Source organism: Carassius carassius, chromosome 39 (assembly GCF_963082965.1).
Source record: "Carassius carassius chromosome 39, fCarCar2.1, whole genome shotgun sequence".
In the NCBI taxonomy this organism is placed as follows: domain Eukaryota; kingdom Metazoa; phylum Chordata; class Actinopteri; order Cypriniformes; family Cyprinidae; genus Carassius; species Carassius carassius.
Window position 1 is genome coordinate 8,907,123 of NC_081793.1, and position 24,920 is coordinate 8,932,042.

At 37.5% G+C, this 24,920-nt stretch overlaps 1 protein-coding gene across 1 annotated transcript; it reads right to left on the minus strand.

Moving 5' to 3' along the window:
• Positions 1-87: 87 nt before the first annotated feature.
• stat5b (signal transducer and activator of transcription 5b) lies at positions 88-24,920 on the minus strand. Its single transcript, XM_059530637.1, has 19 exons — positions 24,770-24,920; positions 22,190-22,325; positions 21,927-22,083; positions 16,258-16,347; positions 15,985-16,159; positions 13,300-13,430; positions 12,981-13,132; positions 10,647-10,802; positions 10,374-10,553; positions 8,669-8,756; positions 8,059-8,181; positions 7,855-7,947; positions 5,840-6,046; positions 5,395-5,489; positions 5,182-5,324; positions 4,881-5,036; positions 4,243-4,300; positions 1,175-1,279; positions 88-1,053 (listed from the first exon to the last, which is right to left on the minus strand). The coding sequence occupies exons 2-19, from the start codon at positions 22,315-22,317 to the stop codon at positions 930-932; spliced, it is 2,361 nt and encodes a 786-aa protein (XP_059386620.1). The 5' UTR covers positions 22,318-22,325; positions 24,770-24,920; the 3' UTR covers positions 88-929.

A 24,920-nucleotide genomic window follows, 5' to 3' on the forward strand; every position in this document is an offset into this window, starting at 1 on the left:
TAAAGGACAACGTAACTAAAAAAAACAAACAAAAAAAACCTTGTAACTCAGCAACCGTTTGATAAAGGAAATGCTTCCATGCAACATTCCCAATACCAAACTTAAAATCGCCTATTAAACTTCAGAGGCTAATAGCTTAAAGTGTGGATGCTTAAGAACACATGGATATTCTGAGGTGACATGACAAATTTCATCAATTTTCAATGCTATGGGATGCTGTAACTACAGTTATCAGCCCAGCCAGGATTACCTGTTTGGTAGACAATGCAGGACAGGGTGATTGAAAACCTGTTAAATACATTCAGCATTTTTTGCAATTCTGTGTAGTGCCACTAGTTGCAGAAATTAGACAATGCAACCTTTTACACTGTTGCGTTGGGCTGTTTTTTAATCTGCAGGTTAAATCCATCTCTTGCTCACCACCCTTGAAACGCTATTTCAACTGAGCGGGACCCCCCGGAATGCGTTTTTTCGACAGAGTGAACCTCCAAAGGAGGAGAAAACTGCAGAAACAAATTGGGATAGTGCATCCTTACAGGAGATGAACAAATTGAGAAGACTGAATACTGTCAGCTCAATGTCTTAGCCAACTGTGTGACTAGAAAAAGATTTGATAAAGTAGATTTTTATAAGACTAGTATAACAATCAAGATAAAGGGTATTGAAAGTGGCAAACCCACACTGTCTTGTAAATTAGCTACTCATATTCAGCCAAACAGAAGAGCATCATTGCACACTACAGACCATTGTTTGTTCTTCAATGGTTAATGATAAAAAATTACACATTAAACTATATATAAAATGCAAAGGCAGATACACATCCACTGATCAGTTTTGATAAACAACATTTCACATTTGTTAAGATAAAAATATGGAATGGAACCATTGAGTTTTTGTGTAGTTCACATTAGAGATCACAAGCTTAAAGGTCATGACTGTTGTCCACTCCACTGGGTTTCCATGGGCTGTCGCAGGAACTCCTCCACCTGTCGGGCCATGTCCATGGTCTCATCCAGATCAAATTCACCTTCAGTGTCTAACATGGAGTCATTCCTTCAGATGCACACACACATACACATACACCAGTCATGCACTGGGTTCGTTATTGCAGAGATCAACAGTGATAGCAATGGGGGAAAAAATAACCATAAACTAGATGTTCCTCAGAACTTACATTGATGGATAGATTGTGAAGTTATGGTGTTGATTGACAGTGGGTGATGCTGCATGCTCCATGAAAGAATTTCCAGGAGAGGGTTCAGGATTGGGTGAAGAAAACCTGAGAAAGAAAGAAAATGCATACAGGTCATTTGTATTAACATCTGTTGTCTTGAGTAATTTTTTGCAATTAACTGTGAAATGTGTAATGCTTCTGGTATTGCATTCAAATACACATTATAACTGTGTGAAATACATGTGCTGGTCATATAATTATTTCATTAATTCCATTCAAAAATTTAAACTTGTATATTATATTCATTCATTACACACAGACTGATATATTTCAAATGTTAATTCAGTATAATACTGTCAAAAGGTTCAATATTGAAGACACCTGGTGCCACACTCTAATCAGCTAATTAACTCAAAACACCTGCAAAGGCCTTTAAATGGTCTCTCAGTCTAGTTCTATAGGCTACACAATCATGGGGAAGACTGCTGACTTGACAGTTGTCCAAAAGACGACCATTGACACCTTGCACAAGGATAGAAAGACACAAAAGGTCATTGCAGAAGAGGCTGGCTGTTCACAGAGCTCTGTGTCCAAGCACAGGGAAAAACCGCACCCTGGAGAGGATTGTGAAACAAAACCCAATAAAAAATGTGGGGGAGATTCACAAAGAGTGGACTGCAGCTGGAGTCAGTGCTTCAAGAACCACTACGCACAGACGTATGCAAGACATGGGTTTCAGCTGTCGCATTACTTGTGTCATGCCACTCTTGAACAACAGACAGCCTCAGAAGCGTCTAAAGACAAAAAGGACTGGACTGCTGCTGAGTGGTCCAAAGTTATGTTCTCTGATGAAAGTAAATTTTGCATTTCCTTTGGAAATCAGGGTCCCAGAGTCTGGAGGAAGAGAGGAGAGTCACATAATCCACGTTGCTTGAGGTCCAGTGTAAAGTTTCCACAGTCAGTGATGGTTTGGGGTGCCGTGTCATCTTCTGGTGTTGGTCCACTGTGTTTTCTGAGTTCCATGGTCAATGCAGCCGTATACCAGGAAGTTTTAGAGCACTTCATGCTACCTGCTGCTGACCAACTTTATGGAGATGCATATGCATGGAGATGGGGTATTGTGAAGAGGAAGATGCGATATGCCAGACCCAAGAATGCAGAAGAGCTGAAGGCCACTATCAGAGCAACCTGGGCTCTCATAACACCCGAGCAGTGCCACAGACTGATTGACTCCATGCCGCACCACATTGCTGCAGTAATTAAGGCAAAAGGAGCCTCAAGTATTGAGTGCTGTACATGCTCATACTTTTCATGTTCATACTTTTCAGTTGGCCAAGATTATAAAAAATCTGTTCTTTGTATTGGTCTTAAGTAATATTCTAATTTTCTGAGATACTGAATTTGAGATTTTCCTTAGCTGTCAGTTATAATCATCAAAATTAAAAGAAATATTGAAATATATCAGTCTGTGAGTAATAAATTAATATAATATACAAGTTTCACTTTTTGAATGGAATTAGAGAAATACATTTTTGAATTTGATGATATTCTAATTATATGTCCAGCACCTGTAAGTGTTCAAATTCCACAGTTTCATGTGCATTTAACCCTTTGGAGTCGATTCACACGTATACGTGTTATGAGGCATTTTCTCCTGATAACTTTCAGTTTTGATCGTACAGATAAGAGCAATACATCAATCGAATCTGTAAAGGGTCTACTTTTATTTGTATACAGACATAACAACAAAACTTTGTGCATTTATAAAATAAAGATAACAAACAAGGTGTGCTGTCTGCAGCCTTGGTCTGCGCTGATCTTCATTTAAAAACGCGTCATTAAAATGAACTGTAACTCAGTAAATACTCAACGAAGAGACATGAGAGATATATCTATAGAAAGCTTGGCATGACTACTTTTAAACTAAACAAGTTTCGGTACTACCGAAAACTAATTTTCTGTCATAAAGAAATCCATATGAAAACAACGCGATGTCCGTTTTTCACGTCTCCCTTCATTATATCTAATGCAACCACGACCCCAAGCTGAACATGCTATTCAGGTTCTAATGTTTCACTTGAAGCTCGCGGCTTGAGGAAATCCAAGTAAAATAAAAAAACTTGAACAGTCTCGCTGCTTATTTTACTGTTTGCTTCGCGGTGAGAGGAATAAGACAGACACCCCAAGAAGATGTGATGAGGGTTACCTGAAGATTTGCATTTTGGATTTCCTCAGAAAAAAAGAATGAAGCACTTTATTCAGCAGAGATCATAAACATGAGTAAGTCTTTATGTATATACTTGTACTAGTTTTCACATAACGTGTATACATTTTACTAGTTTACGAACTATAATTCCTGACTAAGTGTATAATCAAGTGAAACGTTATGAAGTTTCAATAACAATATACACTATACCATTCAAAAGCTTGATGTAAATAATAAAAATGTAACAAATAACAAATGTGTGTGTGTGTATATATATATATATCTTGTGTGTGTGTATATATATATATATATATATATATATATATATATATATATATATATATATATATATATATATATATATATTTCTAATACAAGTAATTAGCCTCAAACAATTATTGAAGACAAGTAAACAGTCAGTAAAACAGTAAAATAAAGATTACAGGTATTAATGTTATAAATAATGTCCCGTTTCTTGCACAGACTAATCATTTCACTTCATAAGATCCCAAAATATTGTCAGGAGCCATGGGTATTAATTTTTATGTTCCTTGAAGTTGATATGCTTTTTTTTAGTTCTCAAAAACAGTAGCCACTGACTTGCATTGTATGAATCACCAAGGACCACAGTTTCATTTAAAAACCTTCTTTACTGTTTAAAAAAATTCACTTACATCTTGGTTGACCTGAGAGTAAATTAACAGCAATTTTTGGGGGGTGAACTATGCCTTTGAATACATCTGTATATATTGGAACGTAGAAACCAATTTCTCTAATATCCAGGAATTATTGATTATAATCAATCAGATGAGTTTTTGACTTTTTGTATATTAAAAACTTGAGAGAAGAGAAAAACACTCACTCAACCTTCACCACCTGCTTGATCTCTGGTTTGACATATCCATCCCCCACTGCTTTTGCTGAAAAAAACAAAATGATGTTGATGTTAATAGAAACTTTTTAATTTAAATTCACAAGAACCAAAGCATGTATATATCGAACTCCGTCATTAAGTTTGTGCTGAACATGTTTTGAGAGGTAGATTCTGACTCTCTTTATTATCCCTTTATAATCACTGAAGTTGTCAATCCCTAAAGTTAACTCACTATGTTCTACACTCTCCAAAAAAATTTCATTTCGTTGCCTACATTGAACAATTAATGTCTCATTAACTGCACATCATGTTTATACTGTGTGGTTGAATTAAAAGGAAACAGAGCTAGCAGAACCCAGAAGGTGAGCTTGCGCTGATGGTGAGCATTATTGAGTGGATTCTGACTAAGTTAAAAACCTCTGATTGACCACTGATTTTACACGCTAAGCAGGCATGTCTGTGATTGGTTGTCTACACAAGTTACACAAATTACCTACATTGAATTCTAAAAACTTTTGCTGCTGAAAGGTGACAAGTTTGCATCCTTGAAGTTTATGCTAACTAACTGTAACTATGCTAACAATGAAACATACAATAATTTCTGTCAGCAAGAGAAACGGGCATACAGTTTGGAGGTGTGCAGTAACGGGAGAAGACTTCCTCTTTCGGCTGATTAGGATAGAGGAAGAGCAGATGATTCAGATCACTGATCCGGTCGGCCAGAGAGCGGATAGAGAAATCTTTAGTAGTGAAGGGCATCAGGTTCCACACCATGCGTTCTCCTGCATAATGAAACGCACATACTCAGAATGATGGCTGCTGAGTATAGTCAAGCATTTCTGTTTAGCTTGGACCCACGTTTAGCTGGAATGCATTGCTACCAAAGACATTAGTATTGTCTTCACTAACCATTTACTGTGCTCCTACCTGCTTTGTTCGGGTTTTCTGCGACCCACGCTATGGTGATGCCTCCAATCTCAGAGTCACTGAAGCGCAGAAGGAACGTACCATTTGGTTTGGACATCAACATGTCCTGAGCTTGCTGCTTGTTCAGGAAACCCAGAATCGCTCTGCAGATAAACATACAATTTACCAATTGTTCTCTTATTAGTGTCCGAGGTGTGCTGAATCAGTCTTTACCCATCATTCCAGTGAGACTTCAGGTGTTTCTTCATGAGCTCAATGACCCCATCAAACCACTGCCAGAATGTGAAGTTCCTGCCTGGCAAACTTTCCTGTCAAAACAAAAACACCCAAGTCTGGATCCTGAGACTGGATATATTGCATTAATTTCAAAAGTTTGTTTGCTTTTCTTCTGTTACATCACTGGATGTTCTGTGGGGAAAAACTAAATAATGGCTCTGAAGGCCTGCACTAACATATTACATGTCTCAAATGTAATGCATGCCTCTAAAATACAATTTTTTTTTAAAATTAAACTCTGCTTCATATATGTGTAGCAACATGCTCATTTAGAGTCATTTAAAGCGCACAGTTAAAGTGCACAGTCTGATTTTAACTCAAAGAACGACATTTTTAGGTGATAAGAGCGCTGATGTACAGTTTGGCTATAAGTGATGTTTACCCTATTGAACTGAGACCAGGTTATGGTCATGTTGCAGTAGTCCTCAGGGTTGTTGTTGGATATGCTGAAGGCTTTCTGAGCGAGAAACACCAGATTGTCTTCTGACAGGCCTCTGTCGCTCTGAACCTCTGATTTATATTTCATGTTCAAAGCCTCGCACAGCTGTGGCCACAGAACTTTTTCAGGCACCACGAATGGCACTCGACCCTAAAGAGAAATCACAAAGAACCAAATGAGCACAAGTGTGTACTGCTGTGAATGCTGTAGTACACTGCAAGCACAAAATGTTTTCATGCCATTTTACATTTCGGTTGCTTAAACTTAGGGCTGGGTGATTTTTCTGATTTAATCGATTAATTCGAATATGTTTTGCCACAATAAAATTTTTTATAAATTGAAGAATCAAGATATTGAATAGAAATATTACTAAACATCAGAATTAGACACTTTGAAATTATGCCTATGTTAACAGCAAAAAGAAAAGAATGATCCAACCGCACACGTCTGCACACGTGATGTACCGATCAAATGTAATGCGCTCTGTGAAGGACCAAAAGTAGAATATATCACTAGGTGCCATTCACATAGAATGAGGTTTTGTGTTGACAAAGATGTGACGCGGGAAGCAGGAAGATGGGAGTTGAACTTCTTTTAACAAACTCATTATGTTTATGTTTTAGGTTTTAGAATGCCGTTTCATGCATGAGACTCTGCAAGAGACATAAGCACAACAGTCAAACGCTTCCATGATCACAATGAAAAAAACTGTGGAAAACCTTGACTTTTGAGATTTTCCTTGTTTTATTTCTGAACATATAATATGTATAAGACAAGTTTGTAGAAGATGTAGTTGAAGTTTGTGCATCATTTTTGCATAGATATTTAACGTTAACGAGATTAGTTTAACTGGAGGGTTAATTTTTTTTTTTTTTTAAGTTACCTGAATCATTTTTAAGTTGACTAGTTAAAAATCGTAAAAATCGAGAATCGGTCAAACATTCTGAAAAAAAATGTAGATTTTTTAATGTTTTGCCATATCGCCCAGCCCTAAACGAATTTAAACATTCTAGACCCTGTTAAGAGAGTGGTGTGTACTCAAATCCCAGTCGAGCAACAACAGTTTAAAATATACATGAAGATAACCTGTTCAGAAGTGTAAATGGATTATATCTGACAGATTAGTAGACAACACAAACAGACTATTTGTGTTGCGCCCAAAAAAAAAAAAATTATATATAAATAAATGAAAATAAACTCGTGACCGAGTCATTATCTGGCTCGGCTCGGTGTTTATCTTCAGTTGTCTCTTCACAGCAGTTCAGTCAGTGTACTGTTTGAGTAAATGAATTACTCCGGGATATTGGTTTGTTTTAACTCAGAGGGAGTGTTAGCCACATTAAAAAAGTTAACAGCTTAAGTCATTTGTGGATTAATGCTTATTGGAGACGCAAACCATTTAAAATGATTCAGTTCGATTTGGTGAACTGGTTCAAAAAGATCTGGTTACATCGAGTGATTCGTTCGCGAACCGGATATCACAAACTGCTTTGTTTTGAACTCTCTCTCACAACAGACACGGAAAAGAAGACAATGCTGAATAAAGTTGTAGTTTTTGCTATTTTAGGACCAAAATGTATTTTAGATGCTTCAAAATATTCTAACCGACCCTCCGATGTCACATGGACTACTTTGATGATGTTTTTCTTACCTTTCTGGACATGGACAGTACACCGTACACACAGTTTCAATGGAGGGACTGAGAGCTCTCAGACTAAATCTAAAATATCTTAAACTGTGTTCCGAAGATAAATGGAGGTCTTACTGGTTTGAAACGACATGAGGGTAAGTTATTAATAACATAATTATGATTTTTGGGTGAACTATCCCTTTAATGGGTGAAATGATCTTTTTACAAAAAAAAAAAAAAAAAAAAAAAAAGGTTAATTATCTATCAGCTGCTAATAGTACATTTTGTTAAAATATGCCGAGAACATGTAAATGATGCGTCCACTAACCGTCTCAGAGAAAGCATTATCCCACAGTACTGTTGCTGTAGCGTTATTATCTTGACTCCCATGAACGATGACAACAACAGGTAGGGATAATGTCTGCAAAAGAGAGAGAAACAAGAAGGGACAAATTTATAAAAATGACACAAAGGCGCATAATAAAATACAACAAATAAAGAATAACTGACAGAATTTGTGTTTTAGTTTTACCTTCACATGAAACACAAGTTCATTGCCTCCCACACTGAACTGAGACTCAAACAGAACTGTAAACTTCTCTTCAGTCACTGACTCTGCCCCGCGGCGGTCTGACCGCTTAATACGCTTCAGAGACTGTAAACAAGAGGGAAATAAGTCATTCATCGTTAAAATATCCTTTAAACAACAGTTTTGATTAATCAAATCCCAAAACATCCACTGAATCAAATAACAGCAGGCAAAAAAATGTATGTTTATAATCTTTTAGACCTTATTAACAAATTTCTGGAGGATCACTAAATTTGTTCATGAATTTTTTTATCATGCTTATGTTTCATGTAGTTAGTCATGTAATATTACTAACAGTATAAAGTTAATCTTATGTTTACTTTATTTAAAAAAAAAAAAAAAAACAGGTAAACAGTAAAAAGATGTGTACCACAGCCTAAAAGGGGGACATTTGTAGAATTATACTAAAAGGCCTTTTACTTGCTAAAAAGTATGAGCTATTAATCAGACTACAGAAGGCATGTAGTAAACTGTGTATAACAGGTTCCTCAGCTTTTTGTGGTGCATGTGAACACAAACAATGTGTAATGTGTAGCCTTTAAGGACAGCTTACCATGGTCCTGAAGTGTGCACTCAGGGTGCCAGTGGTTTGGTGGTACTCCATCACACAGTTGTTGTTTAGAATCTCTCCACTGCTGTCACTTCAGTGAAAAGAGAGGACAAACAGTCATGTCACTTTTTACTGTCATTCAAACAGAAATAAAATAGTGTTTCTCTACAGGTCTTGCTGGTGACATCCATAAAACAAAAACATTTCAAAACTATGACAATGACATACAGAGCTGTAATTTTATGGTGTGAACCTATCACAGTCCTGGGCCCCCAAAGTGCCGTTGTCATGTGAATGAGCATTTCATTTTAGCCCCTAATTTAAATGAAAACGATCTCTAAATCCATTCTCTGTGAAGTGTGCAATGATTTGAAGAGTCAGACATGTCACTGCACTCACAGCTGACTGGTTCGATATCTGTTTGCAATCAGAACAAAACCTGCTATGGAGGTTAGTTACTATGACCAGGGATTCACATAAGCGGTGTGCATGTGTGACCGCTCATTTGCAAACTGACATGGCTGGCACCTGTTAAAGGGATAGTTCACCCAAAAATGAAAATTTGATGTTTATCTGCTTACCCATCTTCTTCTTCTTGCTTTATGGCGGATCACAGACTTATAAATGCATTACCGCCAACTATCTCTCAAAAGCACCATTGACACTATCTACAATCTCAATTAGGAGTGTCAATGGACCATTTGATAGATAGGTGGCAGTAATGCACTAATAAGTCTGCGTTCCACCATAAAGCAAGATGACGACGCCTCACGCACCTGCTTGAGAACACGCTTAGGAGAAATAAAACAGTTTGCACATTGCGTAAATCAGAGGTAAAACTACATAAATACTGTTCAGTTTCTTGCACAGACTGATAATTTTGTCTTTATACATGAATGTATTGTCACGTGCCACAGGGTTTAATTTGGTTTTGTTCATGTTTTTTTGTTTGTTTTATTGTACGTTTTAGCCGTGATTCCCATTCACATCAATTATAAGACTGACAGACTGCAACAGTTTGTGTTAAAAGTCTCTGTGTTCTACTGAAGAAACAAAGTCACCTACATCTTGGATGCCCTGGAGGTAAGCAGATAAACATCAAATTTAAATTTTTGGGTGAACTATCCCTTTAATACGCAATTACCGTTTAGACTGACTAACTATTATACTAAATACGATTTCCATTCGATCTGAAAGCAAAAATCCAGGCTAAGCGCTGCCAGAACACAAACTATGAAATTTCATTCACTTACACGCTTCACTCAGCAGTGCTAAAATGGGCAATTCATATAATTGCCAGCAACCTGCCAAAATAAAAGCTTCCTGATTTATTGCAGTGCAATAATACTATTATTACTATGATTAATTGTTTTGTATAGTTATATTTAATGGGTCCCACTACTAACTGTGCAGTGCCCAAAAGCAGACCCACTTTTGTAGTACATAAAGCCCATGATTAGCAAAAAATAATCTATAACTTACCTTGCTAGCCACCTAAACTCTATTAGAGGCAAATGTCCCTGATGTTACACAATAAAGCAACTAAATCTAATGCTAAATCTATTCCACGTTAAGTTTTAGTCAAAGCCATATGAGGCCATTATGTCAGTTGTTTGGTTTTAATTAGTTGCTGCTGAAAAATGTCTCCTTATTTTAGTAGGACAGTGTAAGGGTCTGTCTGAATGCAGTTAGTGTTTTATAACCTTACTTGCGGGTGTTCTCGTTCTTCAGTAAGGCCTTGGCCTGCTGTTCGCTGATGATGGTGGCCTTAACCTGTGGAGGATTCATGTGGACATTGAGTTTCCCTCCGACCAGCAAGCGAACTGTTGCCGAAAATTTGGTTTGAGTCTTCAGCACTTGAGGAGGCTGTTTCTCAATTATGAATGTGCTGCAAAGAGACCAGAAGCAAAGACACTGCTGAAAACCTTGCTTCTTTGAAAGAGACGAAAGTGACCAATGGTGGCAGTGACTGAGTACACACCTGGTGACGAGTGCTGATATGATGTCTGTGACAATACCGTTGAGTTCAGTAAGCATTTCTTCTATGGGTCCGGGAATGGGCAGCTGCTGTGTCAGGTGTTCAACTCTGCGAATCTGTTGTCTGTTTTGCCAAATCATATCGGCCAACTTCTCACACCTGCATTCACAAAACAACAACATAAAATACTTTACCACCAATGTGTTTAAAGCAAGTTGCACAAGTATGCAAGTTGGCGTACACTGTTATATGAAAAAATGTCCTGGCTCTTCCAAGCTTTATAAATGGCACTGAATGGGTGTTTTTTTTTTCAATACTCCAAAAGAAGCCTAATAAAAGTGCATCCATCCATCATAAAAAGTACACAGCTCCAAAATAAGCCAAGAGGAGATTGGTTTTCCTTTGATCCTGTAAACAAAATCTTGGTTCTCGCTTTGTGTATGCACGTATAACGCCTGTTTCACACATAATCCGTCTGTAGTGCTTATGCGTTGCATATTTTTTTACGCACCCATGTTAACGGATCCCAGCGTTCATAATGCAAGCGGTTGTGGTCCGTCAGTGCATTCAAGGAGGAGTGCAGCGATCGTTTACGTACTGAGTCTATTTTTGCTGTGCTGCATGCGCTGAATTATTATTGCGTGTGTTTCACACGCAACACATGGGTTTTGGCTAGATTTAAAGCAAGAAAAAGAGCAACTTTAGTGAAACAAGGCAACATTATATATGCACTTTTATAGAGGCAGAAAAACAAAGTTATTTAAGACCCGTTGAATTGCATGTAATAAAGATTTAAATGCAAAAGGCAAGAGAGTCGACTGTTTCTGTCAGTGGTGAGTTTTAATTTTAAATGTTTGTGATAGCCTAACAAGTAGGCTAATGTTGTGTTTAAATGTGTTGCAGCTTGTTTCAGCAACTTATTATAAAAACCTAGCAGTCAAATGCATGAGTAATACGTTGTTTATATTTCAATTTAAATATGTCTATGAAAGATTGTTACTGTACTGTGATGAAAGAGTATCACAATGCTGAAAAAGCTTTTTGATATTTTTTTATTTTATTATTATTATTATTTTTTTTACATGATTTGATATCAAAATAATGGACAAATGTTGTGTTTTGTGGCTTAAACAGCCGCGGATCAGTAGCGGACTGCAAACGCGTCCTGTGTGAAAGTACAATGAGTCCGTAATGCTTCAGCACCACATACGTAACGCACACGGACTGCATACGCACTGCAGATGGATTATGTGTGAAACAGGTGTAACGGTTAGTGGAAGCTAGAGATTATGGTTTATAAAGTTTTAAATATGGATATTTTTCTTACCAAAATGCATTGATTCTTTTCAGGAGGCCTTTATTCAACCCCCGGAGCTGTGTGGAGCACTTTTAATGATGGATGAATGCACTTTTTTGGACTTCTTTTGGACTATTGAAAAATAACAACCATTCACTGCATTTATAACGCTTGGAAGAGCCAGGACATTTATTTAAATAACTCTGACTGGATTTGTCTGAAAGAAGAAAGTAATATACAACTAGGATGACTAAAGGGACGGTCACACTGCATTTTTCCTTCCACTGACTTCCATTCATATGCATACAAATGCGTCAGACTGGAAACGCAAATTTCGCTGCATTTCAAAGTTCAAGTTAGGTGAACTCTGACCTGCGAATTCAAATCACGTGAAGACGTGGGACCAGTAAAAGATTGATACGTCACTGCGTGACCTCTCTGTACAGGAATTCAAAAATTAAGGAAGCGCTAATTTTAGGTGTAGCGCAGCATCCTATTTTATATAATACATCTTTAAAAGATTATAAAAAAAAAATATAAAAAAGAAACTGGATGGTTTGCAGTGTCAATGGAAACAGGAACAGATGGTACATTTGAATGAGGACATATTTTATATATTTTTTATTGCTTAGTGTGTATATATTTATATAGCGAGAGAGACAGATTACAACATAAGATGCTTTCGACATCGTCGCAAAAGACACAGTACAAGCACATATTAATCCATGTTGTGATAACTGAGGGGAGACTGTTATAACCTGCTATAGTTTGACAATTCAGGTGCATTTTTGTGTTTTTGTTTTTATTCAAAAAAAAATAATATGGCAATTTATATTGATTTACACTTGACACAACAAATGTGTCTATATGTCAACAGTTGGTAGAAAACATTTAAGCTGCCTTTGTGTATGGTGTGAAACAGGCCTCAGGGTTTGTGTCAGGATAGGTCATAATAATTAGCTTATGAAAAGAATGTCTATGGTACGCAATCCTTCCCTGTAACGGTGTAGTAAATGTGTGTGTGTACAGCGCATCAGTACCAGGCTTGCAGTATGTCCAGTCCTCCCTCTGATGGTCCTCCATTGCCTGCGAGCTGCTGTCGTCTCTTCCACTGAATAAGTTCATCATCTACGATCACGGTTTGCTGTTTCCTCAACAGAGCTAGAGTCCTCTGATGCTTTTCTGCCAGTTCCTATACTCAAAGACACATTATTTTATTCAACCAATGGATATGATGGAAAATATTGCTGCTGCTTCTGAAAACAAAAAAAAATATTTGTTACTGATTTTATACGGTTGTATAAAAAATAAATAAATAAATAAATAAATAGACATGCGTATCATATGGATTCAGTGTACCTGTCTGTATTTCTGTAAGGTGTTGGCCTCTCGTGTGAGCCAGGCCTCTAGCGTTGACTTCCTGCTCTGCAGACCTGACTCTCTCTGAACCCGCTCAGCTGGAGGAAGGCTGGCCAAACTACTCACTTGAGCTACCCGACAAAGAGAAAGCTTCAATTAATCATGTAAAAATACAGTTCAATAACGCATTACTCTGAAGCATTCCCTGGGTAGCTTTATTTTTATTTTGTTTGTTTTTCACGTTTTTGCTATTTATTTCAGAACTCAATCAACTTCAGAACATGTTCAAAACATGACATGGTTTGATTCGACTGTTTTGAAAGATGTATTGTTCACATAATGGACTTCTCTATGCACATCAGACCAGACAAAACTGTCCTATTTGTCCAGTTTTGGTTACTGTAATTTAGAGGGTCCAATCTTGCTCTTGGGAGAAGCAATTTTCCAGCAGAGCTTATCTCCAACAGACCTTTAACCCTGAAGACTCCGATATCAGGGTTGGAGTTAAAGGGATACTACACCCCAAAATGAACATTTTGTCATTAATCACTTTCCCCCCATGTTGTTCCAAACCTGTAAAAGCTTTGTTCGTCTTCTGAACCCAATTGAAGATATTTTGGATAACGTTACGGTTGAACCACTGATGGCAGATGGACTATTCTGACGATGCTTTTCATACTTTTCTGGACCTTGACAGTGTAATTTAATTGGAAGTCTACGGGACAGTCACAAGCATTCCGGTTTTCATCCAAAATATCTTAAATTGTGTTCCGAAGATGAATGAAGCTTTTCATTTTGGGGTGGAGTATTATGGAGCTAGATTTGTGTCTTTATTACATGCGAGAAAATTAATGATCTGAGAGAAAAAAAAAGTTTGAGAGGAAAAGTTATCACACTGATAGCAAAAAAGCATTTCATGAGAGAAAAAAGATTATTTGTGAGAAAAAAAAATGCATACCAATAGCAAAAAAATGATAATATTTGAGACTAAAAAAAGTTTTGAAAGTATTTTCTCATAGAACATAAAAAAATATTAATTTGAAATTTTTTAAATTATTTCTGAGAAAATAAATCTCTCAAATATATATCTTTTTGCTATCAGTGTGAAAACATTTTCTCAACAAAAAAAAAAGTTTCTTTCGAAACGCTTTTCTTTGCTCTCGTGTCAGGATTTTGCTTTCACTCCAATGTTTGGGTAAGATGATGACACACAGCTGGCTGAGCAAGTTCAGTATCACTGAAGATTAAACATTAAAAAATAGCACTCACACACAGTGTGATAACTTTTTCTCTCAAACTTTTTTTTCTCTCTCAGATCATTAATTTTCTCTCATGTAATAAGGACACAAATATAGCTCCATAGAGTATCCCTTTAAACTTTTCAGAAGGGTGAACCTCAAAAAGCAGTTATGGTCACTCTTAGGAGTAATTTTTTTAAATAAGTAAAAAGGGGTCATATGACGGTGCTAAAAAGAACATTTTGTGTATTTGGTGTAATGAAATATGTTTATGCGGTTTAAGGTTAAAAAAACACATCATTTAAAGTATTTTCGCTTTCTCAATGAAACAGCATCACACACTGTTGCCTTCAGTGAGTGAAGGCCGGAGGCCTAGAGTGAACAGAGGCCTAGAGTGAACAGAGGCCTAGAGTGAGCAGAGGCTGGCTTGAGTGAGCAGAGGTGGGACGGCTTGAGAACAGTGCGGCCGGACATAAGCCATTTTAGGGGGGGCATGGCAGTTTTAACTTTTATAAAGAGTATCTCTTTGGATTTGAGACTTTAGTCTTTGCAACCTCACAGATCTTCTTTATGAACCAAGAGCTTGTAACACGCCAAAGAGAAAGAAAAAAAATTTAAATCGCATCATATGACCCCTTTAAAAAATAAAAATCTCAGAATTTATCGGTTAAAATCAGTCTGACAATTTTTTCACAGAATCAGTCAGTTGTGTGTTTCCCGAAAACTTCATTAGCTACCTCATAAGTCGTCGTAAGTACTAACATAGTTCAATTATTTAGCCTTAGTGAAACTAAGAAGCCAACGAACATTCACAGCAGTGCAGTGTTGTCTGGTGGATGACATGTTTGTTACAGCATAATTTTGTAGAAATTATGATGCCTTGGCTGAATGAACCTCTATAGCCTGAAGGAGTAAAATGTACAGCAATTACATATTACATGTAAATGGTTAAAAAAAAAAATTATGGTTTTCTGTTTCTGCAAAAAATTTACTATAATGATTGTACATTAATTGCGATCTTGAATTAATTAATTACCAGACGTTCTTACTCCAACACCTCTGCATGTTCATCAATAATGACAGTCCTACAACAACGGTTGCCTGAACATGTAACTACGGTTTTGGTAAACAGTTGCGTCCATCATACTATGGTAGTTAGGCACAAGTTATGTCGTTGTACAAGAAACAAACTCTAGAAAGCCTACTGAATCAACATATGACTCACTTACTGAATTGCAAGGTCAATGTTATTTTATCATTCATTTAATGTAGCACTAAGGCAGCTTTTACATAATGAGTAACTACATATACAGTATATATTCACAGACAAAGGTATTTCATATTTTATTTCAAATTTACTCTGAAAAGTTTCTGAATCAAGCACTCACTGTATATGATATATGTAAATGATACTGGATGTGTGGATTAAGACAACATATGTTCATACCCTGTATCCTCAAGCTCTCCTGGTACTGAATGATGAAGTATTCTTGACTGTGCTGTAGCTTGCGGAGGTCATTCTCTGTGTCTTGGGTCATAACACGTAGCTCCTCAAACTTCTGGTTGATCTGCTGATATCTCTGAGGGGTCCCATCTACCGGGCCTGACCCCGGACTGCTGGCCTGATTGTGACAAACAAACAAGATATCACTTGCTCACAATTCAATTATGACATCCTCAGTGTAAATCAACAACCAAAGAAGCTGCATGTGTGACTCACGTTGGATGCTTCCTTTACAAGTCTCTCCTCAGTGTACAGGATGTGTTTGACACACCGCACAAGCTCCAGAGGGCAAGGGTCATATGAGCTCTAAAAAAGCATAGGATCATCACTGATATGAGCTCAATTCAACAGGTGTACAAATCTTTTGCAATTAAACAGTTTGCAGTAGACCTGAATGATGCGTCACTTTAGTCTGTGTGCAATGTGTGAACCTATATTATTTATTTATTTATTTTTTTTTACCTTGTACTGCACAGTTTTTTGGGCAGAGCTAATAATGGTCTGTGTGGCGCGGTTCAAATGATTAGTGCTGTTCCTCTTTTGGTGCGTTTCTCAAGAATTCTCAACAAAAGTGGCAGCGCTTATCAATTGCCAAATTGCTGTCACTCACATTTTAGTATTACACCTTGCCTAAATTCTTGCTAATTTACCTTGTGTTAACAAAGTGAAAGTGCTTGATTTGTGAATGTATGGCAGCCCACCTGATATATTCTATAAGAAAAGCTGTGGGCTATTCAAAATTCATCCACAGGGCGTAATTGCCGGACTTTGAACACCTCTGTGCTATACAAAGGAACATACGGACTAGGGCTGGACAATAATTCAATATCAATATATATCGCGATATTTTTTTTTTCAATAACGGTGATATGATTTTTAAACACATTTTCGATATTTCGATATAATAATATATATTATAATAATAATATACATAACAGCATTTGTCACTGACTGACGTTAGGCGCGCAGCCGTCAGAAAGAGCAGAACACCATTGGCTACTTTCGTGATGACGTACACCACAGAATCACGCAACCAGTGCTCAGCACAGCAGTAGTAGGCTGATCTCCAACGCGGCAAATTTTAGCTACAAAATGAGCGCCCCTGACTGCAATACAAATGTGACTGAACGAGCTTCCACAAGTGAGGAGAAATCAGATGAAATGGTTGATAAGAGAGGAAAGACTAATTCAGTGGTATGGACGTGGTTCGGCTATCTGAGATCTGATAAACTTCAGGTTTCAGCGAGCTGCAAAATGTGCCGGAGAGTAGTGCCGACTAGCAGCGGGAACACATCAAATCTGTTCCACCATCTGAAGCAGTTCCACCCGATAGAACATTCTGAGAGTCAGAAGATGAGGCACCATAAAAGTTTAAGCCAACAACCTGTCGCTCAAACAACACCACCATCATCATCATCCCCAACACCAGTTGTGTCAAAAGAGAAACCCATGCAGCAAACACAGATCGCTGCATTCATGCCTTATGACAAACAGTCTAAACGTCATTACAAGACATTACAAAGGCTGTAACAAACTTCTTGGCTAAGGACATGATGCCGTTTACCACGGTGGAAAACGTGGGCTTCAGGAAAATGATTTCAATCATCGACCCAAGATACGAACTCCCTGGGCAAAAATATTTTTCAAGCGCAGCTATCCCTGCACTTTATGGTGAAGTTAGGGAAAGGGTGGAGGAACAACTGAAGTCAGTGTCATATTTCGTGACCACAGCTGACCTGTGGTCTAGCCCAGTGGTTCCCAAACTTTTCCATTCCACGACCCACCTAGACAAGTGTAATATATTTCACGACCCACCAAAATATTAAAAAAAAAAAAAAAACAACGAGTGAAATTACTTTAAACCTAATCTTACTTAAAATTTTTATGACAGAAATTAAGTATTTAAGAAAAATAACCATTTTATTTTAGAGTACAACTGAAAATTTCACTACAAATTTACAAGTTTTAATTTTTGTTTACTGGCGTTAAAATATGTAGTGTCCATAAAAACGTGAAGCAGGCTCACTCCAGTGAAGTGTGATCTGCGCTGCTGTGTTTTGTTGCATTCATGATCCTTCCGTGTGTGTCGGCGAGAACGGAGCACAATCCAACACTTTTTTAGAAAAGCATAAGAAGCAAAGCAGAACTATCTAAAACAGTTTGGAGATTAAAATAATTGTGAAATAGGTAAAAAAAGACCGATTGAACCTTTTAATGACATTGCTCTGAGACCTTCAAAACACGCAACGCACACGGACTTAATTGCAATTTGAAAATCACACTAAGGATATTGCAGTTCATTATTAATGTTGGTGGGCTATATCGTTGTGATGAGTGGGTTCCCAGTTCCCGCCTCCTTCTTCCTGTGATTGTGAAGATTTTAATGTTTTACACTGGTGCCGAAGCCAGGGAGGAAGGAGGGGCGCGCTGCCGAAGATCCTTCGCCGCTGGGGTGAATCCGCAGTGCCATCGAGCAGGGCGAAGGAGTCTGCCGCCGAGGGTGCTCGATGTGGTGGGCTGGAGTGAGTTGCCGGGGGGGGGGGGGGGGGCGAACTCACTCCAGCCCACCGCCTCGATGACTCCTTCGTGGAAAGAGGTGGGAACCGGCGGACAATCAAACAAAGTTTTAATAACCAAATAAACACAAAACAGCGCGACAGCCCCTCTCGGATGACTGCCGTGCACAAATAAAAAACAAACACAAAATAAAACCCAGGCCTGGTCCTCTCTCGTCCTTCACTGTCATCGCTCCTCTTTTGTATCTTTCCGATCTCCTCCGTGGTTCTTGAGACCGGTGAGTGTTGCTCATTTCCCAATCACTCCACCGGCCTAGCTCTGTTCCCATGGCACTAGGCCCCGCCCCACTCGTCACATTCGTGCAGCCCTAGACTGAACTGTGTTAGTGTCTGTGTGTCATTGAAACGCAAAATTAGCTGCAGCCAAGTGACTTTGTGCGACCCACCTTGTTCCATTCCGTGACCCACGAGTGGGTCGCGACCCACAGTTTGAAAACCCCTGGTCTAGCCGAACCTCAGAACCATACTTGAGCCTGACAGTCCACTTTATTGATCAAGATTGGAAGCTTGTCAGCTTATGCCTTCAGACGGTCTACTTTCCTGAGGATCACACGGGCGAATCAATTGCAGCCGGACTTGCAGATGCGCTCGCCTCCTGGGGACTCTGCGAGGACCGGCAGGTCTGCATCACCACAGATAGCGGGACCAATATCATCAAAGCCGCTGAGTTGAAGAGATGGACAAGATTACAATGCTTCGGGCATCGACTGAACTCTGCTATTGGTAAGTTATACACAGCAATATAAATGGTAGTGTTGTGTTAAAGCTGCATGTAACCTTTTTGGTCAAAAATTATATAATGAGCCAGTACATCATGAATCCAATATCCAAACCATGTTTTTGTCTTATCCTGAATCACTACGGTACACTATAATAAGTGTTTATATTCGGACTATTTTAAACCACTTCGGCTCGGCTCTGCTGCGGAGTAGCCCAGTACCTGCGTGATTCGTCATAGACATAAACAGAGAGAAGTAGTTCCGGCTACAATGTTCTTCCACAAGATGCATGCAGAGCGCCACACGTTACGGACTGCAGCAGCTTTAATTGATTTTGTTTATATTAAATCATTGTTCTTAATTAGTACTTAGTTGTAACTATAATACTTACCCTGTAGTTTATTAGGTGATTTTATTCCCCCTATTTAAGTGATTTTATAGGCTATTCCTTTAATCTTTATTCAAGACATATTTGTATGGATTATACATACAGCAATTATTTCAATTAAATTCAAAGGTGTTTTACTGGCATTGGAACATATGTTTACATATGTGAACATATGAACATTGTTACATATGTTAATTTGCCAAATCAAGTGTGAAGTAAAAAAAAAAATAATTATGCAAGCATAAGAATTTTGCAGTAAGAATAATATGATTAAACGACAAATTGTAGTTAAAATATAAATACAAATTATAAGTATATATTGCTTTTTTTTCAAGCGGGTGACAAGCGGGTGGACAGAGCAATTGGGGTCTGTAAAAAGGTGGTGGCTGCCTTCTCCTACTCCTGGAAGAAGAAACGGGACCTTGCAGCTGCTCAGGAGGATTATCACTTGCCAAAGCACAAGCTCATCAGTGAAACACCAACAAGATGGGGCTCCCGTCAACAAATGGTGAAGCGGGTTCTGAAGCAGAAAAGGGCCATCACAGAAGTCCTCTCAAAGGACAAGAAGACCAGACCGTTGGTTCCTAACTGGCAAGATGTGGATGTTTTAGAGTCTATAGATGCAGCTCTAAGCCCACTCCTCGAATTCACTGATGCCTTGTCTGGTGAATCCTATGTCAGTGTATCATTTCTAAAACCAGTGATGCATCTCTTCAACACCTCCATCTTGAAGGAAGCAGAGGATGACACAGAGCTCACCAGGACCATAAAGACAACAGTGATGGGATACCTTAACCAAAAATATGATGACCCAGCCATGGATAATCTACTTGACATGGCATGCCTCGTTGACCCAAGATTCAAGCTTCAGTACACTCAGGAGGAGAAGAGAGAATACATCAAAGAGAGAGCTGTGTTGGAGATGCTGAAGGGAGAGAGATCTGTTGTGGTCAGGGAAGAGGAGTCCAGAGAAGAAGCCATGAGAGACACTTTTGTACCACCCAAGAAAACAAAGCGTTCTCTGGCTAGCTTTTTTTCAAACAGGCCCACCACTACTACTGACACAGAAAACTTGAGTGCACAGCAGGCAGTTGAGAGGGAGCTCGGCAACTACCTTCTGTCTCCACATGCTGACAATGACTCAAATCCTCTGGATTGGTGGAAAGTTTATCAAAACAACTTCCCTAGAGTAAGTCAACTGGCACAAAATTACTTGTGCATTCAGGCCACAAGCTCCACCTCTGAGAGGGTTTTTAGTACAGGTGGCAACATTGTCACATGTAAAAGGGCATCTCTGAAGCCAGATAATGTAGACCAGCTTGTATTTCTTGCCAGAAACCTCTAGAGCCTGTCATAGGATGTCATCAACACTCAACAATGTCCCTGCCCCAGCAACATGTGTTTTTTTTGTTGCTCACTCTTTTTCTCTTTTTTTCTGCAGCTGAGCACTTTTCATATTTTTTTTTATCCTGGCTGAAGCACTTTGGTTTATAAGAACAAGTTTTGTTACAATAAGTTTTGTGTAAATAATAATATAATCAGCCTGTTATTGTTTAAAGATAAATATATTAATAAGATCAGTCTAAGAGTCTTATGTTTATTTCACTTTTCTTGTTTGTATAAAGGTTAAATACAAATAAAAGGTGAACGTTCATTTATTTGTACCGTTTTTATTTCTAAAATATTATGTAGTTTTATAGGAGGAGGTTTCATAGACTTGGCAAATTAATTTTAATTTATTATTTATAATTTTATAATTAATTTAAAATGAATTAACCTCAGAAGATTGTAGGTACAGACATCCGTTGTGGGCGTTATTGGCAGTTTTTCTGAGGCTTTTATATTGTTCATATCGATATCGAAATTATATCGTATCGACCGAAATTAAGAAATATATCGTGATATAAAATTTGGCCATATCGTCCAGCCCTAATACAGACTGTAAAAAAATCAGGCTAATAGTCTGATTAAAAAGCTAAATATTAATGTTCAATTTGGCCCAACTGATAAAATGTTTTAAAATATTTCTGAGAATTTTTTTTGACACTACTGCTTTGTCATCAATATCCTTTTCATTGATGACTATTCAACCATTTTTTTATTTATTTTATAAAGTACTGCTGCATTCCACATGGAAACCTCCACTGGGAAGGAAATACAGAGATCTGACCTCTCGTAACTAAATGCATCTAGTTCTTGTACCTTCAGCTGTGAAGCATAATGACCCAGTTTGATCTTCAGCAGGAAACCATCTTCACCCATCTGATGCTCTGCCTTCCTCTGCAGCTCCTTGATCAGACCCTCCAGCAGACGCTTTGCTTTAAACTCTTCCTGCTGGTTATCCAGGTCGATGGCATCCCTGCACATGACACAAACACTCTTCAGTCCATTTCATGCCCTGCTATGATAGTAAACATTTTATTACATACACAGGTCTGAGCTGCTAGTGGAGCAAAAAAGCTCACCATGGCTGAGCCTCCAGCCACTGCGCCAGGTAGTGGCGCACCTCGATGGGGAAGTGCTGCCCATAAAGAGACTGCATCTGATGCAGGGCATCCCCCTGCAGCTGCTGTGCCTGAATCCACAGCGCCATACCTGGCTCTAAAAAAAACAGACCAAGATGTGCACTTGTAACTTTAAGAATGGTTTGAAAACAGTGTCCCACAATGAAATGAGCTCAGCATGACCTTGTGTTTCCAGCATTTGATGAAAGCAAAACTGGACTAAAAATCCAAATAATAAAAATTAAGACAAACCATATTGATGCATTTAACTTTAAAAATGTATTTTCTTAAACAGTATACACAGCAAAGTACACAGTAAACTAACACTCCATTGTGAAGATAAGCTTTCACTAGGGGATTTTGATTCATGCATGCATACTAACTAAAAATGTTATTTTATATATGTTATTTTACACACGTAATTTTTAATCCTATATATATATATATAGGATTAAAAATTACAATATATATATATAGGATTAAAAATTACATGTGTAAAATAACATGCTTTTCAGCATTTACTAATGCATCATTAAAATCACAAGTTGTGTTTGTAAACATTAATGCACTATAACTCTTTATTAACATTAACAAAGATTAATAAATTGTGCAATAAATGTATTGTTCAACTATGGGTTATTGGGCTTTTTCCTCTTAGGCTCCTAAGAAGTGGAATTCCCTGCCCTCTGAGATTAGGAATGCAGAACCCCTTAATGTTTTTAAATCGTCCCTTAAAACATACTATTTAAGGAAAGCTTTTATGTGATTCATGTGATTATTTTGTTTGTTATTATATTGGCTTTTTAGTTTTTTTTAGTTTTTTGTTTGATTAGTTTTTTTTACTGTCTGCACTGTTATGTGTATCTTTTAATTTCATTTATGTAAAGATGCTTTGAGATGCTACTTTTAAATGTGCTATATAAAATAAAGTTTATTATTATTATTATTATTATTATATTGTTCATTCGTGTTAGTTAATACATTAATGTTAACAAATTACTTCTTATTGTTTTATCATTAATATTTATTCATCATATTGTTGAACTTGACAGTATTTTCTCTCTTGTTATTTCATAGGAGCTTCAAAGAAGACGTAGAAAGCCAGATTCGTGTGCCCTGTGTTTGTAAGTATAATTATGTTTGTTAAGTGAAAAATAAAAACTCAAAAAACAAAGTAAAACATAATTTGACTGATATCTTTTCCTCCTAAGGTTTCTATAGATGTATCAATGTTGTGAATTCTTATGGCCACAATAACCGTGATATGAAAAATCTAATATTGTGACAGCCCTACACTGTAACAAACAGGGCACTCAGTATTCTGGGAAGTTTGTGTGCATATTTTTCAAATAAAGCCAAGGTAACACTCATTTTACATACAGCACACAGTGAAAATTACATAAATATGACAGTGAGCGAATGCATAAAGTGCAGCATAATTCAAAATCACGTTTAAAGTTTAAAACATTCAATTCACACAGACCGACCGTCACACAGAGAACACGCGATCATGCTAGAAAACACAGAGAATTAATCTATCATGGGTCACTACGAATACCGCTTTTACAGTCGCATCCATTACTTTGATTTTGGTAGTGACACCTGAATTAACTGATAAAATGTAAGAATTTGACATGAAAGATGACACACAAATTTAAAAAGGTTAGAAAAAAATGCCCATTTATAAACAGTGGAAAGTAACATGCATTTTGTGATTTACAGCAACACTTTTTCAGTTACTTGTTATTTCAACCTCTTTCCAGTCACATAGCAATGTTGGAAAGAGTTGTTTGAGTGAACATCCTGTAACGGTGCAGTTTGGATGTAGTTGCAATATTTATTTATTTATTATGAAAAATAAATAATTGAAAAACAAATGTAGATTTTTGATTGTATATGCTGCCAATTATACGGTACGGTAGTACTTGTTTGGTAATTAGTACTATAATTTCATCATGATACTATCACTTCACCAGAGTAAATGGTATTACGCCATAAACTAAAATTTAGGTAGCTTGCGGTTAGCTGTTTTAGAGACATACTTTGAGATAACGTTACTTCATTAGCATACACAAATATTAGCATCAACAAAAACTTGTTGCTTTAAACTCAAGAAGCGAGTTAACTGTAAGACTAACGTTACAGGCAAGCTAAAATGAAACAATCACCGGGATAATATTTTACGGTATGAAACCTCTACACTACAGATTTATTTTCAGAAGATGAATATAATGGCTCGTGAGATGTTTAGTTAGCATTAGCAGTTAGCACTTACAGCTAGCATTAGCTTGACCTAAAGGATAAAACATACAAACACAAGTGTTTAAACCTTTAGCGTTTAACGTTACATCTGACAGTTTACCCGTGTCATAAACAAACCTGTATGTGTGTCTGGATACATGATTATTATCACTCAGTGGAGCAGTTTAATATCTGCTAAGCTACGTTAGTTAACGTTAAAGTTACTTCATAATGCACAGTCAGCTGAAACCAATCGCATGAGAAAAGCTGAATAATAAAGGTAATAAAACATGTGCTCACAGCATTAACGGAGACCTGCAGCAGAATGATTTGATGATGATTTGTAGATGTTACACGTTTGACAGGGTTTATCCATCCATGAGCTCAACTGTACAAAATCACCACAGCAACTATGAGCAAGTGTCGTAGTGATGGGTCGTTCTTGAACGAG

Excerpts from the sequence above, each read along its gene's own strand:
- stat5b (XM_059530637.1), bottom strand. The coding sequence starts at position 22,317 with ATGGCGCTGTGGATTCAGGCACAGCAGCTGCAGGGGGATGCCCTGCAT. Across the intron at positions 16,348-21,926 it reads ATTATGCTTCACAGCTGAAG|AGCTCATATGACCCTTGCCC; the intron begins GTACAAGAACTA and ends ATGCTTTTTTAG. Across the intron at positions 8,757-10,373 it reads AAGAACGAGAACACCCGCAA|TGACAGCAGTGGAGAGATTC; the intron begins GTAAGGTTATAA and ends TTTTCACTGAAG.